At 31.3% G+C, this 24,390-nt stretch overlaps 1 protein-coding gene across 1 annotated transcript in view; it reads right to left on the bottom strand.

The window, feature by feature from the left end:
* LOC127699186 (B-cell lymphoma/leukemia 11A-like) overlaps positions 1-24,390 on the bottom strand; it is a 58,258-nt gene that overhangs the window by 26,205 nt on the left and 7,663 nt on the right. The window contains exon 2 of the mRNA XM_052202940.1: positions 1,196-1,564. Within this exon, the coding sequence (XP_052058900.1) occupies positions 1,196-1,564 (369 nt within the window). The remainder of the gene's footprint in view (positions 1-1,195; positions 1,565-24,390) is intronic.

The following is a 24,390-nucleotide window of genomic DNA, read 5'->3' as shown; positions in this document are numbered from 1 at the left end:
TGATTTTTTTTTTAACAAATTTATTTTGCTGCGTACCATAAAAGGGTCAATAATATACTTAAAAGGATTACTTATATTTCAGTTAGAATTTTTAGTTGTAGACAAAAAAACAACACCTATATATCAGATTAGTTATTTAGTAGTGGTCATTATAAGTCCTTTTTGACTACCACAGTAAAAAAGGTTTACTTCAAACCCTGAAGATGAAGGAAATATTGGACAGAATGATAAATTTGTGCCTATAATATCAAACTTACATGTATCCTATGGTATACAGATGGAGGAGCTAATATTTTTTTTTTGGGGGGGGGGGGAATATGAGTTGTATAGGTTGTTGGCTTTGCTGTTCATTGACATCATCAAATATCTGCCGCAAGCCACAATGTGAATCTTTTTTGTGGGTTAATTAAATGCTTTGACATAGTGTTAAGTGGCTGATATTTCACAATATCTATATGCAGAAAACCTGATAATCTGTTTATCCTGCTATTTCTTATAATTTTCCCCTCTGGATAACTTCTAAGACATTGTGATGTCACTAATAAGTTCTGCTCACATCTCAAAGCTATGTGATACAAGAATTTATAGAGCGACTGAGCAACGTGATATAGGCTAAGGTAAGGACTATAGGGAGTATTATAAGAAATAAGAAATGTCCTTGGCAAGGTAAAATTATCTTGTATTTGGGGACTTAACATTTATATAACATCAGCAATTCATTGAATAAATTGGCATGAATCCTCCCTTCTAAGTCTATGATATATAGAAATAAGAAGATGTGGTATGATTGCCAATGAGACATAAATCTCCACAAGAGACCAAATGACACAGAAATTAACAACTATAGGTCACTGTACGGCGTTCAACAAAGAGTGAAACCCATACCACATAGTCAGAGTCTTTATAAAAAATGAAAATATGTTAAAGGGCCTACAGTACTTCTAACACAGTGAAACAGGATAAGGTGTACAATGAAATCAATGGTCTGAACCTTTTCACACTTTTATTACAAGAAAAAGCTAATTGGTTAATAATGCATATATGAACTTGTAAAGAATGAAGAATATTCACACTTCATGCTACTGAATACCATTTAGTCTTTTCTATTGCATATTTGCATAGAAGCAAGAATCTATATATATCTAGCTACTAAATGCCATTTCATCTTTTTTATTGCCAAGTGAACATGACCTACCTGTATGAGTTGTGTTAGATTCGGCATCTACCCCTTGTTTCAACTTCAATGGCGGCCGGACATGTTTGAGTTCTTCCTCAGGGGAGAAATCATTTTCTTTGATATCATCGTTACTGCAGTCTAGTAACGGTGAGAGTCTTGTCTCTAAGGATTCCTTTCTGGAGATAGGTGCAGATATACTGGTACGTTTAAGACTGATACTGCATATGTCTGCAGTCTCCTGGTCTTCATCGTCATTTTCCGGGGTATCTGCATCACCATCGTCTTTGTTACATTTGTTGATTTTATGTTTGATAAACTTGAGTATGTCTCGCAGTGGAAAGCTGGTTTGGCATTCTCCACATACAAGTAAGTCATTTTCCTGTTCCACTGCAAAAGAAAATCACAATATATAATAGGACTGACTTGAGTAACTGTCTTGGACTATACACTAAAAGACTTCACAAATGTGCTGAATGGTTCAATGAACATTTGTCCAAGCATACAATTATAATCTACTATGTCAAACAAAGTTTCACTGGACAATCTGTAATCATATAACTAAAAATCACCCAATATTATCCAATAAATGATACAGTAAACACATTATATTGGTTTTACTCATGTGCACTGCATGATGGTGGTCATCTCTTGTTAACAATGGACAAAATATTGCAACAAATTTCTTTGGAAAAACAAACTTCATTAAAAGAAATGCTAAAAGTATATTGTTGAAAATATAAACAAAACTAAATGACCAAAACTTTAGTTCGTTATTCTTTGAATCTGAATCAAAATGCATTTATCTTCAGTAAATTACATTAAGAACCAAAAAATAAACATTTTCATGCTAAATTTTCTTTTAAAATCATCAGGATTACTAATGGAGAAAATAATACCTCCACAAGCAAGGAATCCAATAAAGATTTAAGGAAAGGTAAGACAATGTATTTTCCATTACACTAGGTACTCAGGTAAGCTAATAAGATAAAGTAACTAAAGCAATACTTCAGTCCTTTCATTACATGTTGGGGATTATATCGATTAAGGAGCAGTCCAGACAAATCCCTTGCACCTGATTAATACACTTCCTATTCTAATCTTTTGATCTATACCTAACCAAGATCAATGGTATGTCTTCTCCATCTTGAATGATACAGGAAGACAAAACATTCTGTACTATACTTACTCATTAAGAATATGCAATTTATTACACTTTCAAAATAATAAATTGTCAATGGAATTGTTCACCAAAAACCCAAGAATGATGAAGTGAACATTGTGCATGTTTTCTTTTTGTTTTAATGAAGTACAATTTTTCTTAAAGATAATAACTTTAATGTACTTTCAAGGTTGATCTGTAGGTCAGTGACATTTATTCACAAGAAAGTCTTGAGGCATTTTCTAGAATTTAATATTGAACAAAGTTGAATAAATTTATAGTGTAGAATTTTTTCTAACTGCGCTAACTGCACTGTGTAGTACATTTTGTAAACTTATATTAATGCAGTAACTCAAAAAAAATTGTCATTGTGATCAGAACTACAAATTAGTAATCATGAAATTGAATTTTTTAAATTATAAACCATGGTAAATATCCATTAAAATCAATGATACAATGAAACAGAATATTCTTTTGAGGAGAAAAACATTTCTTTTCATAATTTGTTTTATTTATAACAGCTGATTTTGTACACACAATTAGTGTACACATTTTCTAACTTTTTATTACAGAATCTTTTAAATATTACTGCAGCTTGAATATATTGTGCTCATCACAGAATAAGTCAATGATACAATGAATCCTAGTGCCCTTTATCTTTTTTGTCAATTTTAAAACATTCATTATTTAAATTTTAAATTTTATAAAGGACATTCACATTTCATACAATATATCTATACAGTATTAATGGTTTAACAATAAAAAAACATAGACTGTCTTAAGGCTATATATTCATTTCTGATTTTTTATAAACACTCATCTTCTTTTTTAAGATTCCAGAAACTACAAAATGCTATTTTTAGATGTCAAAACCAACAAAGAGAGAAGACATATCAATACATGTTATAAATACAAGTATGTTGACATTGGAATTAGTTTAAATACACAAATGTATAAAATTCAAGATTAAAATGCATGTAAAGACTCATTAACTTCTTTGGAAAGCAATTTCATCTAAAAAAAAAAAAAAAAGAAAGATTCATATGCATTTTATTTTTATTTTTCAAAATCATTTCAAGTTTTAATTTTACAACTGCAAACAATTTATCAGTTCTGAAGAAAAGCATATGACCAAAATCCATGGAGACTGCAAAATTATGTCTTGACATACCGATATATGGAATAAAATTTAATAATGTCACGTTACCATGACACTAGATAAGTTGTTATGCAGTGACAAATGACATCAGGGTGACAAAGGTATGTGTCATGACTGCCATAGAGAAGGATAAATATCTTCCTTTCTTATTAATTCACAGGAACATATAACACAGATTTATCAAGCAGAAATCAATACTTGCAGCAAATATGCAAACGTCTTATGCACTGACCATAAATTACTCTGGTCTTTAATTACACAAAAATTTAAAAACAATCCTTCCAACAATTGAGTATGAGTTTACGTGACTTCCGTTTCAATCAGTTCTGAAAGGTTCTTTCTATGTAATGTTTAGATTGATTGATTGATTGGTGTTTAACCCCACTTTAAGCACTATTGGCTATTTTGTGGAGGTCAGTTTTTATTGGTGGAGGAAGCTGGAGTGCCCTGAGAGAACCTTTGGTAGGAAAAATGACAATCCTAGTCAATTAAGGTTGGAGTCAAAAGCACCTCCCTTACGCTGGATTAAAACTCGCAACCTCAGTGTTGACAGGCTAGTGATACAGTAGTTGGACTACTTACACCATTCAGCCACTGAGGTCCCAATAATATTTAGAAAACCAATGCTTGTTTTTCCCATTTGCAATGGTGTTGTCTGTCCTTGATAAACAGATTCTGGTTGCCCCTTTGGTATTCTTTTGATTCTGACATTACATATTGAGTTGTCTCATTTGCAATCATACCCAATCTGCTTTTTTTTATATTAGCTCATTGACTATTAAAAGGATACTGTTGAATTATTTATTTTCGTTGGTACCAATTTTTGTTAATTGAAGAAAACTTGCATTTTCATGGATATTTGATGTCACGATTTTGCCAAAGTTTGCATACAACTTTTTAAAAAATCTGTAATTCGTTGAACATTTTAATTCCTGGTTCACCTGAAACAACGAAATCCCAAAATATTGGTGTCCAATGAATAATAATGAATCCAGAGTAGCAGGAATTACCACAAGTATTAGACAGTACAACAGACCACAAAAACACCTCAACTCCTGACAGTACAACAGACCACAATAAAATGCTCCGCTGGGGCGTAGCTTGATACGACCGCAGAGGTCGAACCCTGAACAGTTGGGGCAAGTATGGACACAACATTCAAGCTTGATACAGCACTGAATTTGGATTGTAATTAAATATTTGACACAGCATAGGTTTCTCACACAGAATGAAAGTGGTCTAAGAACTTAAAATTTTTTAATTTACCTATTCAAACCATATCATTATTATTTGCTTTAATATATAAATAAGAAAAAACCAATTTAAAATGGAAAATTTTAAAGAAAAAAAATGAACAAAAATCCCCCCAAATTTGTTGAACCCCCTTATGATTCATCACCCCCAAACTCAATCCCAGCTTTCCCTTTGTGGTATGGTACCTTGCAGTACAATTTCAGAGAGATCCATACACTTGAACACAAGTTATTGTCTGGAAACTAGAAAAATGCTTGTTTTTTTGCCCTTTTATGGCCCCTAATTACTAAAATTTTGAGGGAATTACCCCCAAAATCAATCCCAGCCTTCCCTTTGTGGAATGGTACCTTGCAGTACAATTTCAGAGAGATCCATACATTTGAACACAAGTTATTGTCTGGAAACTCGAAAAATGCTTATTTTTGGCCCCTTATTCCTAAACTTTTTGGGCAATTACCCCCAAACTCAATTCCAGCTTTCCCTTTGTGATATGGAACCTGGCAGTACAATTTCATAAAGATCCATACACTTACACACAAGTTATTGTCATGAAACTAGAAAAATGCTTGTTTTTTTGCCCTTTTATGGCCCCTAATTACTAAAATTTTGAGGGAATTACCCCCAAAATCAGTCCCAGCCTTCCCTTTGTGGAATGGTACCTTGCAGTACAATTTCAGAGAGATCCATACATTTAAACACAAGTTATTGTCATGAAACTAGAAAAATGCCTATTTTTGGCCCCTTTTTGGCCCCTTATTCCTAAACTTTTTGGGCAATTACCCCCAAACTCAATTCCAGCTTTCCCTTTGTGATATGGAACCTTGCAGTACAATTTCATAAAGATCCATACACTTACACACAAGTTATTGTCATGAAACTAGAAAAATGCTTGTTTTTTTTGCCCCTTTTTTGCCCCTAATTCTAACATTTGGAGGCAATTACCCCCAAAATCAATCCCAGCATTCCCTTTGTGATATGGAACCTTGTGATACAATGTCAGAGAGATCTATACACTTACACACAAGTTATTGTCATGAAACTAGAAAAATGCTTGTTTTTTGCCCCTTTTTTGCCCCTAATTCCTAAAATTTGGAGGCAATTACCCCCAAAATCAATCCCAGCATTCGCTTTGTGATATGGAACCTTGTGGTACAATGTCAGAGAGATCCATACACTTACACACAAGTTATGTCTGGAAGTTACAAAAATGCTTATTTTTGGCCCCTTTTTGGCCCCTAATTCCTTAACTGTGGGTACCATAACCCCCAAAATCAATCCCCACCTTCCTTTTGTGGTATTGAACCTTATGGTAAAATTTCATTGAGATCCATTCACTTAAACTAAAGTTAGAGTGCGAAAACTAATGTGTCTTCGGAAGACGACGACGATGCCAACGTCATACCAATATACGACCACAAAAATTTTTTGCGTTCGTATAAAAAACCTCAACTCCTGACAGTACAACAGACCACAAAAAAACCTCAACTCCTGATAGTACAACAGACCACAAAAACACCTCAACTCCTGACAGTACAACAGACCATAAAAACACCTCAACTCCTGACAGTACAACAGACCACAAAAAAACCTCAACTCCTGACAGTACAACAGACCACAAAAACACCTCAACTCCTGACAGTACAACAGACCACAAAAAAACCTCAACTCCTGACAGTACAACAGACCACAAAAACACCTCAACTCCTGACAGTACAACAGACCACAAAAACACCTCAACTCCTGACAGTACAACAGACCACAAAAAAACCTCAACTCCTGACAGTACAACAGACCACAAAAACACCTCAACTCCTGACAGTACAACAGACCACAAAAACACCTCAACTCCTGACAGTACAACAGACCACAAAAACACCTCAACTCTTCCAAGAAAGCAGGAGCACAAACAAAGAAAAACAACTAGGAACAACACATGATCCAGATAGCCAATCTTGTAACAGGCACAGGAAGGTTAACCCAGTTTTTTTTAAACACAACTCTCCCCTTGGCCTATCTAAATAGGTCCCTTTTGGGGGAATGCTGATGATAACTTGACAATTCTTTTGTCATCATAGTATACATATTGTTACACTGCATGACATTGTTGTTCTAGAATCTCACTAATGATAATGGAGCAGGTTTTTCGGATTTTCTTCTAATGATTTACCTACATATATGTAAATGGCAGGTAGATACTTTGATCTTACCCTGTGTTCTACAGGAAGTTAATGAAAACTGAGCCTTTGTCACATTTCCTAATTAAAGAGTCTGCCTCTTTTAATTTTCCTCAATAAAGGACAAGCATTACTTTTAAAGACTTATACCACATACAAAAAATTATTAAAGAAATTGATGCACTACAGCATAGAGAAGAATTAAATTGATGCACTACTGCAAAGAGAAGAATTAAATTGCATTTTTGAAGTGTCAAATTATTTTTGTATGTATTCTTCTTTCTGATAATTATTACTTCTGAACTAAAAGCCTCTTAATGAATACTTACATTTGTGAGGAATATTATTGCAATTACATAATAAATCATGATTTTCCATCATAATAACCTTACAAAAACAGGGTAGGATTTTAAGTATCCCATAGATATAAAATAAAGTTTCCATTTACATTGATTACACTGGAGTGATAAAACATGGGGTCAGTTCAGGAGACTTATAAACAACTCAGGCCACCCTGATTGGTCAGTCCTAATGTCCATTGGCCTTAAATGGCCCTCGGTCACCTGCATCAATCAAACAACAAATAATATTTTTTGACTATTCATCAAGCAAAAAAGTTCTCATGTAGAGAATAAAATATTGTACAGTGGACAGTGGTGTCATTGAAGGGTCAGTTAGTGTCACAGGACACTGAACATTGCTGACCTCTCATAACCCATGATTAAATCTCTAGTATCAGTTTAGCCTATCAGCAAGACAATAAAACAATTGTTTGTTTACACAAACATTGACTTGCCATATTTGTTATTATCATTTTTATCACATATTGGAAGATAATATACAGAATTTAAAACATATATACTTAAAATATACTAATAATTAATAGAGAGGAATTAAAATGCAAGGAAAAAAAATAAATATAGCTGATTTTTTCATGGTTCAAAAATATCATTCATTTTTTGGGAGAGTCAAGCGGTTTAATAAAATTTGATAAAGTTGAAGATTAAAAATAATGTCTAAAACATTTGATGCATTGGCAGTGCTTTTCTAGATTTATCTCTACCAGGGAACATTCAAAACCAAAAATTTGAAAGCCAAGAATGTGTGAATACTTGAGGAGCTAGATGACTAACAGGAATCTTTTAAAGAATAGCTGAAACCACCTAAGGTGACAAGTTCACCTGAAAGAGTTGGTACTTCAGTTTCTTAATAATTTCTAAACTTAACAGCGAATTCCAGGAATGGACTTTATGTCACCTTGGTAGCTTCCCCCTCTATTTTAATACTTATAATCGTGCAATATGGGAATAAATATGTAAAAGATAAGCACAGTCGTCCAGTGCTACCCAAATTCTACATAATATATTGTGGATTCATTATTATTCTTTGGATACCAATTTTCATTGATGTCGTGGGTTCAGGTGAACCACGAATTTAAATGTTCAACGAATGTGCAAATTTTCTATAAGTTTGTATGCAGACTTGGGCACAACTAAGAAATCATATATCCACGAAAATACTGGCACATTCCTCAATCCACGAAAATTGGTACCCACGAAAATAAATGAATCCACAGTACATGTAAATTTTCATGGTTATTCCTTTTAAAATGGCGCAACTCATGGAAATGCATGTATTTTACAGGAAGCACTATAAAAGTGTTGATTTGTTATACATGTATAAACAGGCAGTAATCAATTTTCCCTGATGTTTTTGAATGGAAATAGTTCCTGACACTAACATGATTGATTGATTGTTGTTTGATTAATAATCACAGACAAAGCTGACCCTAGCAAGCTGTGATGCTGATAACTGACCTTGAACTTCATAAAATGACCACCATTTTAGTCATACAACTTGTATACTAAAATCAACAAGCATTCTAAGAGCATTGCCTGGCAATACATAGTCCCCTACCAGTTAAAAATTCATTGTACTGGAACAAAATGCTAACTTGATCTATAACTTGTCATGGTGTAAGCTGTAAAACAAATAACAAGTCAATATCTTCAAGGATGACGAAAAAAAATGTGGAAAATTGATTATTTGAGTGAATTTTCTAAGTCCAAGGACCATAACTCTACACAAAATCATCAGACTGAAACAAAATTCGAACTTAATCTGTTACTTGTCATGATAAAACTATATACCAATTATCAAATCAATATCTTAAGCATGATGAAAAAAAGTGAGGAAAACTGATTATTTGAGTGAATTTTCTAAGTCCAAGGACCATAACTCTGCACAAAATCATTAGACCAGACCAAAATTCGAACTTGATCTGTAACTCGTCATGATAAAACTATATACCAATCATCAAATCAATATCTTCAAGCATGACAAAAAAAAGTGCAGAAAACTGATTATTTGAGTGAATTTTCTAAGTTCAAGGACCATAACTCTGCACAAAATCGTCAGGCCAGATCAAAAGTCAAACTTGATCTGTAACTTGTCATGATAAAACAATACACCAAATATCAAATTAATATCTTCAAGCACGAAGAAAAAAGTGAGGAAAACTGATTTGCCTGACTGCAAATGGACAGACAGACAGACGGAGTGCAAACCTAAAGTCCCCTTTGACTTCGTCGTAGGGGACTAATAATTTTTTTAGTTTTCTATTATTACTATTTTTTAAGGGGCATAATCCTTGAATTGCTGGTGCCAAGACATCCATTGAATTTTCATAGGTCATGTATATAAAATGGAAAACATTTTAAAGACAAACAATAAACACATGGCATTTCAATAAAAGCAGTTACATAAAATAGATACAATGGATAATTGTTGGTTCATTAAAAAGATGCCATATATGAGCCCTGAGTGCTGATGTCACAGCAAAGGTTAAAATGAAATTCAGGCCTTCCCTAACAAGTAAAAAATCATGCACTGAAAAATTTTCCTTAGAAAAAACATGGGGTCTTCTGGTTCTTGTACATTTTCACAAAATACACTATAATTTACATATAAATATAACAAAACTGTTAAACTACATCAAAACGCTTATCTAATGGCGGTCACTACCTTCATGATATTTCTCAATGTTCAACAAAACTCTCTTGCACTTATTTTAAACCAACTAATTTTGATGAGCGATATATTTATGGGACTATAACAAATAGGAACATCAACACAAATAAAAATTCTCACATTGAATTTAGTCAAACAAGGACCGTCTCTCATTTGAATACATTAATTAAGCTAGTTTGAAAATTGCGAGAAAAAAATTCTGTAAAAGTCAGCAAAATTGGAAAATATGAAAAAAAAGTACAAATGTATTTGTATTTGTAAAACTAGTTGGTTTACAGTACTATAAATAGGCATTGTTAATAATAAACAATTCCATTATTGTTTCGTTATATAAAAAATTGGGCTTTTAATTCTTTTTAGCTTTGAGCCTTCCAGATGAAGGCAAATCCAGAAAAGCGCTTTGGAAGCATAAAATATATCAAGTTTAATTTTCATTTTTTAAATAAAAAAGAATTAAAAAAAGACAAAGCAGAGATTGTAATTTCTCAAAACAGACCTGATCTAATAAAACTCAAAACTATACTTAAAAAAATATTTTGGAAACTACAAGACTTCTCGTACAAATATTTAAGAGAAAATACACAAATAAAAAGAGTAATTGCACAACCTTTACAAAATAGATAGTAATATTAAGTGCTAACTTTTAGACACAACTTTAAAAAAGAACTTATTTTCCAGATCAACGTAAAATAATAAAATCATTTCTAGGTCCTGTATGAGTGAAACACTTGGCAAGTATTCATATAATTTAGAAAAAGAAAATATAAATTTTGTTTGCCACTAGATATTTTTTTACCTCGAAAAACATAAAAAATTCATGATATGTATAATTTAAAAGAAAAATTCAAATTGGTGTGGCTAAAATAAAGTTACAGCTCTGACTTTGTGTAAGAAAACACTGTTACAACAGAACTAAAGACATATATGAAATTCATGAAAATCATTTATTTGAAATTGCTTATACATTTCATAATCAAGAAACAGCTCATCATTAGCATTACATCACAAAAAGCTTGTAGAAATATAGTTTGTATTAAAATGATCATTATAAATATTTATTAAAAAAATATATTTTTAACATCAAAGTTTTAATAACTGTTGAAAACGTCAATAGTTTCTTTTAAAGTAATATGAATATCTTTACTTTTCCTAAAGCTATGTTAATTTTGCAAAAAGCATGGACATTTTCATCTTGGTAATTACTTTGAAAGAGTCACTATTTCTTCTGAGAAATACAAATCTATTCAAGAGAGAAAAAATACATGGCTATCATATTAATTCTTTTTTATGCAGAAAACAAAAGAAAAAGAATTTTCCCAGACCTTTTTATGAATTGACCGCAACCTCTGACAAACAATAAGATCTGGTCAAATGAATTCACCGGGGACCCCTTGACCGTGGTCATTTAATCCCATCAAAATTAATGTTCTCAAAAAATATCCTGCCACAATTAACCAACAATAGAAGACCATGTTCCCTGACCAGTCATAAATAAAATGCATTTTAAAGGTATGCTTCAGGTGGTCAGTACAAACGGTCAGTTGTCATTATAAACTTTGTCCATTCAACCATTATTGAATACCATAAAAAAGTTTATAGCGGGTCATTATAATACTCCATCTACTTAATCTAAATGAAGGAAATGCCATTTCTTTATATTATTAATATTTTTCCAAATTTATACCTGCGTTTCTCAACAAATCTTTCAAATTGACATGCAGCTGCAATAAACCATTTTATATTCTCTGAATTTTTAATGCATTTGCTTTTTAATATTTTAAGCAGGGTTTCATAGCTAAAATTGCTGACTTCACTCTCCACATAAATGTTCTTCATTATTTTTTTTCCTAGGAAAAAAGTCTTTTAAATCCATGAATACTGTTATGAAATAGCAAATTAAAGATCTAAAAGCATAATTGTAGATTTCAAATTTAAAATTTAAGTGAATTTCTGTCAATGGTAATGGGAAAATATGTTGAATTTATTTTCATTTGGTATATTTGAATTTTAAATATAATGTTGAGGTTGGACTCTTAGTTGAAACAGTGTGACAAGAAGATAGAACATTGTCAAGATTTAATGAGATACTTTAAATCTCACAGCCAAGACGTAATTGTGAAAGCTAGGAATTTGAGGACATCTTGTATGCTTTATTACCAATAGCATTTCTTTAACCGTTACGTAAAATCAATAAGAAATAGCTACTTTACAGCAAGAAATAGCAAAATGGAATTTTACTTTTTTAATCTTCATGAACATTAGACCTCTGATGACCATGTATAAAACATTTAATTGACAGGAAAGGATTAAAAACTTGAATTATTTTTTTTAAGTAGTTAGAATGACAGCCCTTAAGAAAGAATTAGACTTACAATTTTTTTTAAAGATGAAAACCTCTAATTAATTAGGGAGAAATTTAAATTCACAATAAGGCATTCATGAGTAACAATCTGTTTGTCAGTACAGAAAAGGAAAATTCACCCGTTCATTAAATCACTTAAAGCATTTTTTTTACATCTTATTAAATGTTTTACGAAAATTTTTTTTTTTAATTTTAACTTGTCATTCAGAATTTTTTCTTTTTTTTCTTTAAGGTACGGTACATCTTTATATAAGAAATTTGACAAAATTCTCAAAATATCATTTTAAAAATGTCTATAGTTTCTGAAAAGACAAATGTGGGCATCTTATCAAAATTTTACTTTCTTAGAAAGAAAATTATCAAAATATTCAACCTCTGAAAAGACAAAATGTGTGCATCTAATTTGCAACATCTGTGTTTATGTAAAATTTCTTTAATTTACAAAATTAAACTACTTCCACACAATTTTCAGTGAACCTAAGGTATATCAGATAATCAACAAATTTTCTATCTTAGAATATCAAATAATCACAGTTTCAGATTATTAATCAATACAAAAAATATAATTTTGAATAAATTTTTTTTTTTTATTACAAACAAAGTTCCTTTAAATGTATGTTATGAAAAAACAGGTCAAGCTTAACTATGTGATGTCTAATAAAATCCTTTTTCTTTACTTTTTGTTAAACCATTTTGTAAAAATATCCTTTGCCTATTATTAAAACATTAAAATATTAATTAAAATAAAATATATAAATAAATAAAGACAACCAACATTTTCATTTGTTTTAATTCATAATATGATATCTATTTTTTAAATGAGCACAGAGAAAAGACACAATAGTAATACATGCAACATAGGCACAAATCATTAAAACAAATATCCTCTGCATGATAATGCCCAATTTTTATTATATAATACCGACTTTAAAACAATAGATCAACACAGTTATCTACATTTTGCTTGCAATACATATATATATTTTTGGGACTTCATATCAAACACAAATTGAAAATACATGAAAAACAAAGATCTGGTTTGAAGTAAACTGATCTTCATAAGATTGTTATGAATATAATGTAAAATGCCAAAAAAAAGGTACTATTTTCTGTATGTGTATCATGTCATAAGTTAAGTTAAATTTCTTCAAGAACCGTGCAAGTAAGCTCCCTTTTTGGAAATGTACAAATATATATATCACATAGTATAATAATTGGAAAAAATTGTTTATACATGTATTTGCAACTAATAGGGGTAAAAGAAGATGTTTTAAGCCAATGGGTAAAATATTAAAGTGAAACATTATGGGATAGAATCAATGAAATTTAAAGCGTTTCAGGAGATATTTTTAAGCTGAAGGAACACTCCAAGTGTAATTATTGATCACAGGACTGTTAAAAAAACATCAAAAAGTATCAAATAAGCTAAAAGATTTCTGTATACTTTAAATTTTCCATATAAAACTTTGGAAAGGGCTTATAACTGGTATATTGATAGAAGATTTCAATTTTAAAAAATTGAAAGGATTGGAGAATTTTTGAAATTTCAAGATCCCCAAAACATTCTTGTATATAATACCAACTCCTTTGAGTAATAAACATGTTGTAAGCGTTGTTAGATTAGAAAACCTTAAAATTGCAATTTTGTCACAATTCCAGTCTGCACCAAAAATTTTTCCAACTACTAGTCTGAAGACCAATATTCCGATATTTTTCTTATGTGTCTAAACAAAATTTTGCAAATACTTACTAAGTCAGAATAAAGTTTAACAAGTCTGGGGCATCAGACTAGTGGCTTAAAAGAGGGACGAAAGATACCAGAGGGACAGTCAAACTTATAGATTGAAAACAAACTGACAACGCCATGGCCAAAAATAAAAAGACAAATAGACAAATAATAGTACAGATGACACAACATAGAAAACTAAAGACTAAGCAACACGAACCCCACCAAAAACTGGGGGTGATCTCAGGTGCTCCGGAAGGGTAAGCAGATCCTGCTCCACATGTGGCACCTTAAACAGTGCAGACTGCAGTTCATTACCAAATGTCAACTATTAGGTATAAAGAAATAAAGCTGGAAGAGAAACACAAGTACTTTAGCTTTAGTCACAGTAAGCAAAATATACCTACATTTACAAGATGATTGCTTGTAATTGGAGGTAAGAATTTGCCTCATAATTATGGAATATAGATAAAGATATTTCAGAGAATACAGAATGAATCAACGAGCAATCACCCAGAATTCACTGTGAAAAATCACTATCAGGGTGTTGAATAACCTTGACTACCCACTAGGACCTCACACTGTTGATATCATAACCAGGAGATATTTTAAACTGAATGTATACACCTAGGTGAGCTATAGTGTTTTTCAGAAAAAAATTGTTGAGAGAGGTTTTTTTAAACGAAATATGAGGGAAATTAGATGAGTAAATAGCTTTAATTGACATAAGAAATGAATGAAAAGAGATGTGAATTATATACAGATGAGACAGCAACCCAACAGGGTACATGCAACTAGTTGTGTAAGGTTAGAGCATTAATCTCCTAACATGTTTTAGTAATTTATAAACACTGTTGACGTCACTGTTCTTTGAAAAGACATTAAAACTGTTTTCCCAAACTGACAGAACATTGATAATTTATTCCAGTGGTATAACTCCATAATGACCTGTCCTTGATTCTCTTTGCTGAATGGAATTCCAATAATTGGGATTTTTTTATTTTTCCCTATAAATTTGTGAAAACAAATGTGTTTTTTTCTCGCTCAAATCCTGATATTGACCAATCCATGTCAGAATTTTTATCGTAGATTTTCACAAAACAGAAATGTAAATGTCCATCAGAAAGTCGATTCAATAAAAGAAATTCTGGAATTTCCAGAAAATCTTGTGAATACATATTAATGATGTCTTTAAGGTTCTCCTAGGATTAAATTGTTGTCTTGTATATGGGTTTAATTTAATTTTCAGGAAGCTGTCACATTGTCTAGTTTAAGGACAATAAAGTTACATTTAAAACAAATAAAAAAATAATTAAAGCAATAAACATTTATTATAATAATCAATCAGATATCTTCATGAATTTTTCATTTACAAATGAATATTTTGTTTCGATTTGACCAGAAACATTGACTTTTTGAACTTGTACTTGAACGACAATTTATTTATTTGTCTCAATGAATGGTCTGTATTGGTGTTGTATTGTTATTTTATTTCATCACTGATCCTTGATCACGACCTGGCTTGACCTCCATCAATAACCACTTTAAAGGTGACCACCGAGGGCTACCGAGTGGACAAACTATTGACCATAGGGCATTTAATTACCGCTATTGGAGCCGGCCTGTGTTGGGCTATCGATCAATCAAGTCTTTGACAAGATCACGTTTTTAATGTTAAAACGAAATAATAAAATTTCTTCAGTAAAATCAATAAGCTTATAGTAATTAAAATGTGGAGTGAAATGATCAGTCTGAGGGAGAAGTAAATATTCAGTGTCACAAAAGCTACTATTACAATGTCATTGATAGTTAAAGCTGAATTATTTGACAATGGCGAAGTGCTTTGGAATCAGAGTATTGTCCCTTGTGATCCAAATCCTACAAAACAAATGCTATCATTGCAATGTATTAAAAGAAAAATCCTCATCTGGTTTTAAAATCCATAGTATTATATAATCCAAAATCGTGGTCTCAGATGTGTTTTTATTCCTTTAAATCTCATTCAAATTTACCAGATATTTTTACACTGAAAATCAAACATTTTGTCTTTTAAATTAAATTTCGAATTCAATGAAGAGACAAAAGTAAAACTCTAATTTTGTGAAATTTCAATAATGTCTTTTTGACAGACAGATTGAAACTGCAGAAATTGTGACAAAAACCATGGAAATGATAGAAATCAGATTTTCTATCTGCAAAGAATTTCAAATTAATTCTGTCAGACCCTTGATCACTGGGTTCAATTCTAAATACACATTAAAACCATAGAACATAACTGAGAGATATCCAACAAGCATGGGTGAGCAAATATGGTTTAGGTTATGGTAAACATACCAGCTAGTATGCTTGGATAAGAGATTTGGCATATATTTTCAATGTTTTTTAATGAAAATCTGACTTTTTTTTTTCTCTCTTTTTATCTCATTCAGTGAAATTCTGGACTTACCCTTCTCATGTGCCATCCAGATCTGACCCAATTTAAGATTAATCTGTATTTGAAATACAAGATTGTTTTTTCAAATTTCTTAGAAAATTTACTATATATATATTTCCACTTCTGCCAATGGTTTTAACCAGCAGATATCCTGTCATTTACATTAACATAGAGTACTGTGCTGTTAGACAAATAATTGACACTATATTCCCCATAAAATAAAAATAATAAAAAGGGCACCTCCTATCTATCACTTTAGGCAACTTCTCTCTTGAATTCAGTTCCTGGAAACTGACAGCAGTGTGCAGTAGATAAACAAGAAAACACAAAAACACAAATATCTGAGTATTATCAATTGAGCAACAATACATAGAATTTCATTATATATTATGTTTGAAAACAAAGGTCATTTAAATTAATAACTTAAAAAAAAATTCAAAAATTAAACCCTACTGTTCTTACAAATAGGGCAACTATGAATGAAAGGCTGTATTCTCCTCTAACAAAAAAATTCATATGAAACAATTTTTTCTAAAAGCTAATTCTAACCGTTTTGAAAAGAACAAGTTTCACCTTGGACAATTAACTTCTATTTAAATGATTGTTTACTTTTACATCTCAATGACCATGTACTTTTATATTTCAATGACCACTTAACACTTTATTTCAATGACCACTAACTTCCACATTTAACCTTGCTCTTATCAAATTTTATTTAAAGACATGAATTTACTTAAATTATCCTGGACAACCTTTTCTTAGTTAGTGTGACAATCAGAAAAAAATACACAGCATGATATAATATTAGGACTTAATACCATAAATTAAGGTTAATGTTTGAATGTTGGTGTGTCTGTCACAAGTCACCAACCTTTAGCTACAGTCTCCATCAATGTGATAACAATAAAGAATTCTGATATTTTTTCGTACCATCAATTTCATCAATTTTCAAAGATTATATGGTGTAGCTTTAGATGTGTTTTTTTTTTTTTTGGTGAACTGATTACGCCCCAATTATCACCTTTTACCTTTAATACAGTATTAATTAGTCTTTTTCTGGACAGTGACTTTACAAGACTGAACCGTTAGCATAGTCAGTCATCCGGCTTTCATACACAGCTAGCCTATGACACAAACACTGGGATAATGAACTCTCTGATAAAATCAACTTTGTAGATCACACAGAAACTAAGGTGGGAGTTTAATACCTATAGACATGGAACATGACAAGCACCAGAAGACTTATTGTTATACTTCCTCTGAGTGAAAGTCAAGTGGGGATGCAATTATTTAATTAGTGGTGGTTTGTTTTGTCCATTTATCTGTTTGTTCATTCAACTGTATTTTATTTCAACAAATGCTCCCATACAAGTGACTAAGTTTACAATACACATTGAATAAAAATTTTAAAAATCTACCATTGGATGATGGTCAATACCATCCTATCTTTTTTCTTTGAATTTACCAAAAACAAGAATGTGTCCATAGTACACGGATGCCCCACTCACTATCATTTCCATGTTCAGTGGACCATGAAATTGGGGTCAAAACTCTAATTTGGCATAACAATTAGACAGATTATATCATAGGCAACATGTGTACTAATGAACCTGATGTTCAGTGGTTGTCGTTTGTTGATGTAGTTCATAAGTGTTTCTCGTTTCTCATTTTTTGCTATTCGGTGTGCGCCAAGGCTCCATGTTGAAGGCTGTACTTTGACCTATAATGGTTTACTTTTACAAATTGTGACTTGGATGGAGAGTTGTGTAATTGGCACTCATACCACATCTTCTTATATCTATATAAGTTTCAAAACGATTAGACTTCAACTTCATCAAAAACTACCTTGACCAAAAACTTTAACCTGAAGTGGGGCAGAAGGACAGATGAAAGAGCAGATGAACGAACGGATGCACAGACCGAAAAACATAATGCCCTCTACTATCGTAGGTGGGGCATAGAAATAGCTGCTTAGTGAGTCAATTTTTTTACCTTATATACTGTAGATTTATATATTTTTGGAGGTACCAATTTTTGTTGGGGTGAGGAAAAACAAAATTCATGGATATTTTATTTCATGATTTTGCCAAAGTCTATATATACAAGTCTATAGAAAAAGTGTAAAATTACTTTGTTTAACAATTCATATTAGCGATTTAGCTATACCCACGAAAACCACAAACATGGGTACCACCACAAATAATAATGAACAATAGTTAACAAAACAGATATAAAAGGGGCTAAATGGTAAAACCTGATGCAGGATTAATATTTTCTATGAAAATTGCTATTCATTAGTCCAATATCTTAATCACACCTTCTGCACTAATAGAAACCTATAAAAGTGTGAATGAAAAGACAAATTTAAGATTGTTTTGAAAAGATAATGCAAAGATTTTTTTCTTCTTAATCAAATACTCGCCATGGATGGAATTTTTAGAACTAAAAATCAATTTGAATGGCCTTATACATTGGAACACTTCTATATTTAGAAGCCGTCAATAAACTAGGAAAAGTTAAAACATGTAGGTACATGATTAGCTGGGAGATAGTCAATAAAATGTATTTAGCCAACAGGTAGGTTAGTGACCTATATATTAAGTGTCATTGACCAATGGCTCCACAATGTCAATATTTTTGCATATTTTAGTGATTAACGTTTGTAATAAAATAGTAAGCAATGTATATATACATAGACATTTAATCTGTTTATGCTTTGTAAGCATTTTATGAAACTTAATATCAAACCAAGTGAGTTTAAAGGGACGTAAAGTACTTGACAGGTCATTCAAAATTGACCAACAAAAAAAAAAAACGGATGCAAGGGTACACTCACAGTGGTCTATTTTCTACATACATCTTATTCTTTAAACAATGTAAGGAAACCCATATTTCTACTGGGAAAAAAAATTGATATGGATCTCTTAGGACATACAATAACCCATGTTTCTGTAATAATAACCTCAATTTAACTTAAGGCACGCTTGAGGTCTAAACTTTAATCTCTTAAAACCAAAAAAGAAAAATGTTTGAGAGAATCACAAATAAAAAAGGTTTAACACAACAGCAAAGATAATTGTATCTATATAATACCAGGTTTCGGATACTGAAACAAATGCATTAAAGGCGAGGAATATCAGAATATCAAAAGCAGCAAAAAAGGGAACAGAAATACAAAATTAAACATATAAAATGCTTAAAGTTTTGCTTCGGTTAATATGAACTCCTGTCAAAATTGGTGACATCAGGTGCTCATGAAGGGTAGGCATATCCTGCTTCACATGTGCCATGTCCATAGCATTGCCCTTTTTGGACCATATTTATCTGCTAGTCTTTCTTTAAGAAAAAGTACAAGTCTGTAATGGGCGTTCTCTCAGGTATATCATCTATGAATAAAAGCACATTTGTGATGTGCATAAATGAGACAGAAACCCAACCACATAAATAATCAAAATGTAGGTCAAAATGTTGAAGCATTGTAGCTAAAAAAGTTCTTTTTTCGACTACAAACAGTTAAAAGTAGGTAACATAAAATAAATTCAAGGACTAATACTCAGGTGATTTGTAAAGGTACATTAGGCAGCAACAAGATATGAAAAATTAGGGCAACAACTACATAAAAAAAACAGTGCAAGCAGAATAGATGCTGATGAAGAGGAAATGTCTTGCAACTGAAGGAGAAGTAGAACATATTTGTAAATCAGGCAAGAATGAAGAATCATTGGAATAATGAGGGACACCTCCAAAATGAGATTTAATAAAAAACTGTTGATTACCTGGCCACAAACATTTACAAATTCAACACGAATATGATATTACAAGTATTTTTTAGTAAGTATTATCATCAAATAAACAGTTTTGGTTTAAAATGGTATGAAATTTATTAATAACGATTAGTGTGAATATGTTACAACAGGTTGTGGACATTATTGTCACATGTTATACCGAATCGTTCATCTGTGTCAGATGTATGCATGGATTGGTAAATCTGCCTACAGCCTTTTAATATTGTGTCACACTTAAAATCTGCAAAATGCACATATTGGTGTTAAAATTATGATCCCATGTCAACAGAATAGTGAGAACAGGAAAAACATGTAATAAACTCATTAAGTGATAATCAGAGCAGAAAAACTACCCGATCAGCTGGAAAATGTTCCGGGTATTTGGAGGTAGATTTTATTGAAAAATACTTTTCAATCATGGCTAATAGGATAGTGACATTAGACGAAAAGTTCAAAGAGGGGAATTAAGCTTTTGCTTTTATATATTCAATTTTTTGTCATGATCTATTCACAGTGAATGGGCAGGGTCCGTTTATTTTTCAAATGAATTACTGAACCACTTTTGCTAGAATGTATGTTTTACCTGTAATAACACTCTATAAACGGATTTAATGTCTCATTTTTGTACAAAAAAAATTCTAAGAGTAAATTTGTATCATGATATTACATAATGTTAGCAGGTAGCTGCAAGATCAAATTAAATAATGCAGGCAACCCCCATACAGGGAGAACAGACAAGCTCAAGCTTATAATCTTGTTCACGGTGGATACAAAATTCTAGGCCAAGATTAAACAAGTTGAGCTATAGCTCATTTATGATACTCCTGTTTCAAGTTTTCGGTAAACAGGAAGTTGATGAGTGATACATGTATTTGTGAAACTCCATCAAAAGGTGTAACATGCTCACAAGAAGCTTCATGCCAATTTTAAAAAGTTTTGATTTGTAGTTCCTGAGAAAAATGCCACAAAAATAATGACAAAAGGATGAATGGAATTATGGACAGATTCATTTTGGGGCTTTTTATAGCTTGCTATGATGTAAGGGTTTTTTCATTGTTGAAGGCCATACACTGACCTATAGTTGCTAAACTTCTACATCATTTGGTCTCTGGTAGGAAGGAATTGGAATTCATATCACATGTTCTTATTTTTGTATTAAACTAGTATAACCCCCCTCCCCCCATATTAAATGTAAATGTACAAACTTATCATTTTACACTTGAATGTTTAAATAATTTCTTTGAAAAAATGAAGAAACTCAACATAATTACCGATACATAAGCAACTCATTCAAGAAACCAATCAATCAAAATGATAATCAAAAACTAATAAAAATAAATAAATTACTATTTAAGCTTAACATTGGCCTTAACAATTCTTAATTCAGGGATATAATGTGGAATAGTTCTCTGGGTTCCTGAGCAGCACCCTCCCCCTTTTGCCTCGTTAGATTATAACATCACAAGTAAAAACAAAAAACCTTCACAATAGACAAATTTGGATATTCAAAATCCCCCCATGTTAATTAAATCTGGCAGACTCTGCATCCTTGTAAATAATGCTGAACCAATCAGAGCATCTGAAACAGTGTCATTCCCATAATGCATTTTTATCTGATCCATACTGATACCAGAAAGATAATTTTTATGTGAACTAAGAAATAAGAAACTGATACTAATTTAAAATTTTGTAACACTTAAAAAATAATAATAATAGGCATCATTTTAGACATGGAATATTTCGTCATTTGGAATTTATTTCCTTTTTTCATCATTGATTACTCAGCCCTATTAAATAAAGAAAATCTCTCTAAACTTGAAGGAATGTCTTGTCACTTAACACAACTTCTGTAACTATTTAGCGCAATGCACATGACTGTTATAAATTTGAAAAGTGAAAATAAATACAAGTTTCACAGCAAATAAAGTCCATTTTTCCCAGAAATTTGCCCATTCTGAATGTTCCTTTACCACTTTATACTTCATCCAAATTGCAGGCCAAGACGAATTTCAAACAAAGAAGCTGTCATTAACTAAAGGTACAAAAACACTTTGTTCTCCAGAAATGAATAAATAAATAAATAAATTATAGTCCTGAATGTTAAAAAAATCTAAATTGCTGACATTTTTTCTTTGATTCCTTCAGTACAGTACTTACGACAGGCCATGTTCAAGAGAAGCTTTCATCTTAATCACATGTACCCGGGGAGGAGAAATGTTCAAGATTTCATATTATGGTCCAACAAATTTAATCCTCAGAATTCTGTAATTTTCATATGAAAAGACTATGTAATTTATTCTTTAAAAGGTCCATTTTGTTAAGTATCTTTTATTTGGAGAAACACCTGTATAAAAATTTTATCACCCCAAGATGCCAATAGCCATGTAATATTATTCAAACTCCATATAAAGCTTTATTTTACTGAATTTAAATCAAATATATAGTACTTGAATGACAATTGTCTAACTAAAGGGTTTATTTCTCTCACCAGTTTTTCACATCAAGTTTGAGGAGTTAAAGTTTCAAAATTCAACATTTAAATTTATTTTTGGAAATCAACTTTTAAAAGGCCTTTGACCTTTTTCCAAACAGAAAATAGTAAACTGGCTTGGTTGAGATATGAGTACAAGTATGGTAAATCAGCCACATCTCGGGATTCTGGATTGGAAAATATTATATAAGTCCAACCATATAACCTTCCATAATGAAACAAAAGAAGTCTGGTGGACCTTTGCAATTATACAATTAAATTATATTAATACTCATGACATACAAAAAAAATTATTAATTCATAAAAAAAAAGTTTAACAGACTTTTCTCAATTGAATTCTTTCAAATTTTTCATTGCGAGGCCTTTTATAGGCAACTCTATGGTATGGGTTTTTCTCATTGTTGAAGGCCGTATGGTTGCCTATAATTGCTTACAACCACTTTATTTGAACTCTGGTGGATAGTTGTCTCATTGGCAATCATACCTCATCTCCTTATTTTTATATTTACATGAACAAATGGAGCAACAAGGAACACAATGAAATGATCCTTGATGTTTGAATAAAAATAATTAAGCCCTTCAAAATTCAAATTCAATTTTTTTTCAGTTCTCCCCAATTTATGAAATTAAAATTGCATTAAAAAAATCATCAGCCCTCACAGAATCAAATAAGACCTTACATTGTTTTGAACCACACTGACACTCATAACAGTGTATGAAAATGACATGAGGTCAAGGCCATTTTAATAAATAAAAAGGATATTTAAACAGTCAGTATAATGAAACACAAAAGTAATGAAAGTTATTTTCACGCATACTGACTCACTCAAAAACTAAAAAAAGTCCTTTGATTTTAAGTTTGTGAGTGAATTAAACACCAATAAACTTTGTAAAAAATAATCATAATTGTTACTTTTAACAAAATGCACAAAAATAAAAAAAATCATCAGCACAGATTTTACAAACAGCTTTTGAAATGATTAAATGTGAAGTTCATTGATCCCAAATGCATTACATTGAATCAGGTACTGAAAATTCAGAAATTATTGTGTGCATTTATTAAATTCTGATTTTTTAAGAATGTACACAAATGCGAGATTAATTATTGCGATTTCAGAAAAATCTGCATACATATATATGCATCAGATATCATAATGCGAGTTCTTATTATTGCGATAATCACCCATTCGCATTATTCGCATTAATAAAAACCTCACAATAATTTCTGAATTTACAGTTATCTGTTATATTTAAGTAGATTACTATTATATCCATTTTCTTGGGTCATCTACTGAGCCCTAGACATTTTTTACCTGTCCTCCAGTATAGTTGCAAAATCCTCTCTTTTACAGTATTTCTTTTACTATGTGGTAAATCACATGAGTCAAAATGAGTGCATCTATTTAGTTGAGAGCCCCTTAAAGCATTGTTTAAAAAAATACAGTTATCTTCCTTGATTTTGGAATTGAATTCATACAAACACACACAAAATGGTATATACTTGATAAAAAAAAAAGCACAATAGTTTCATTTTTTTAAACAAAAATAATGGCTTTTAAATGAATGAATAAATGAATAATTAATTATAAACTTATTTGAATTCTTCTCTGTGTGTGGCATCACAATAAAATAAACTATC

Source organism: Mytilus californianus, unplaced genomic scaffold (assembly GCF_021869535.1).
Source record: "Mytilus californianus isolate M0D057914Y unplaced genomic scaffold, xbMytCali1.0.p SCAF_4, whole genome shotgun sequence".
Lineage (NCBI taxonomy): Eukaryota > Metazoa > Mollusca > Bivalvia > Mytilida > Mytilidae > Mytilus > Mytilus californianus.
The sequence above is the reverse complement of the archived record's forward strand: the minus strand, read 5'-3'. Positions and strand labels throughout refer to the sequence as shown.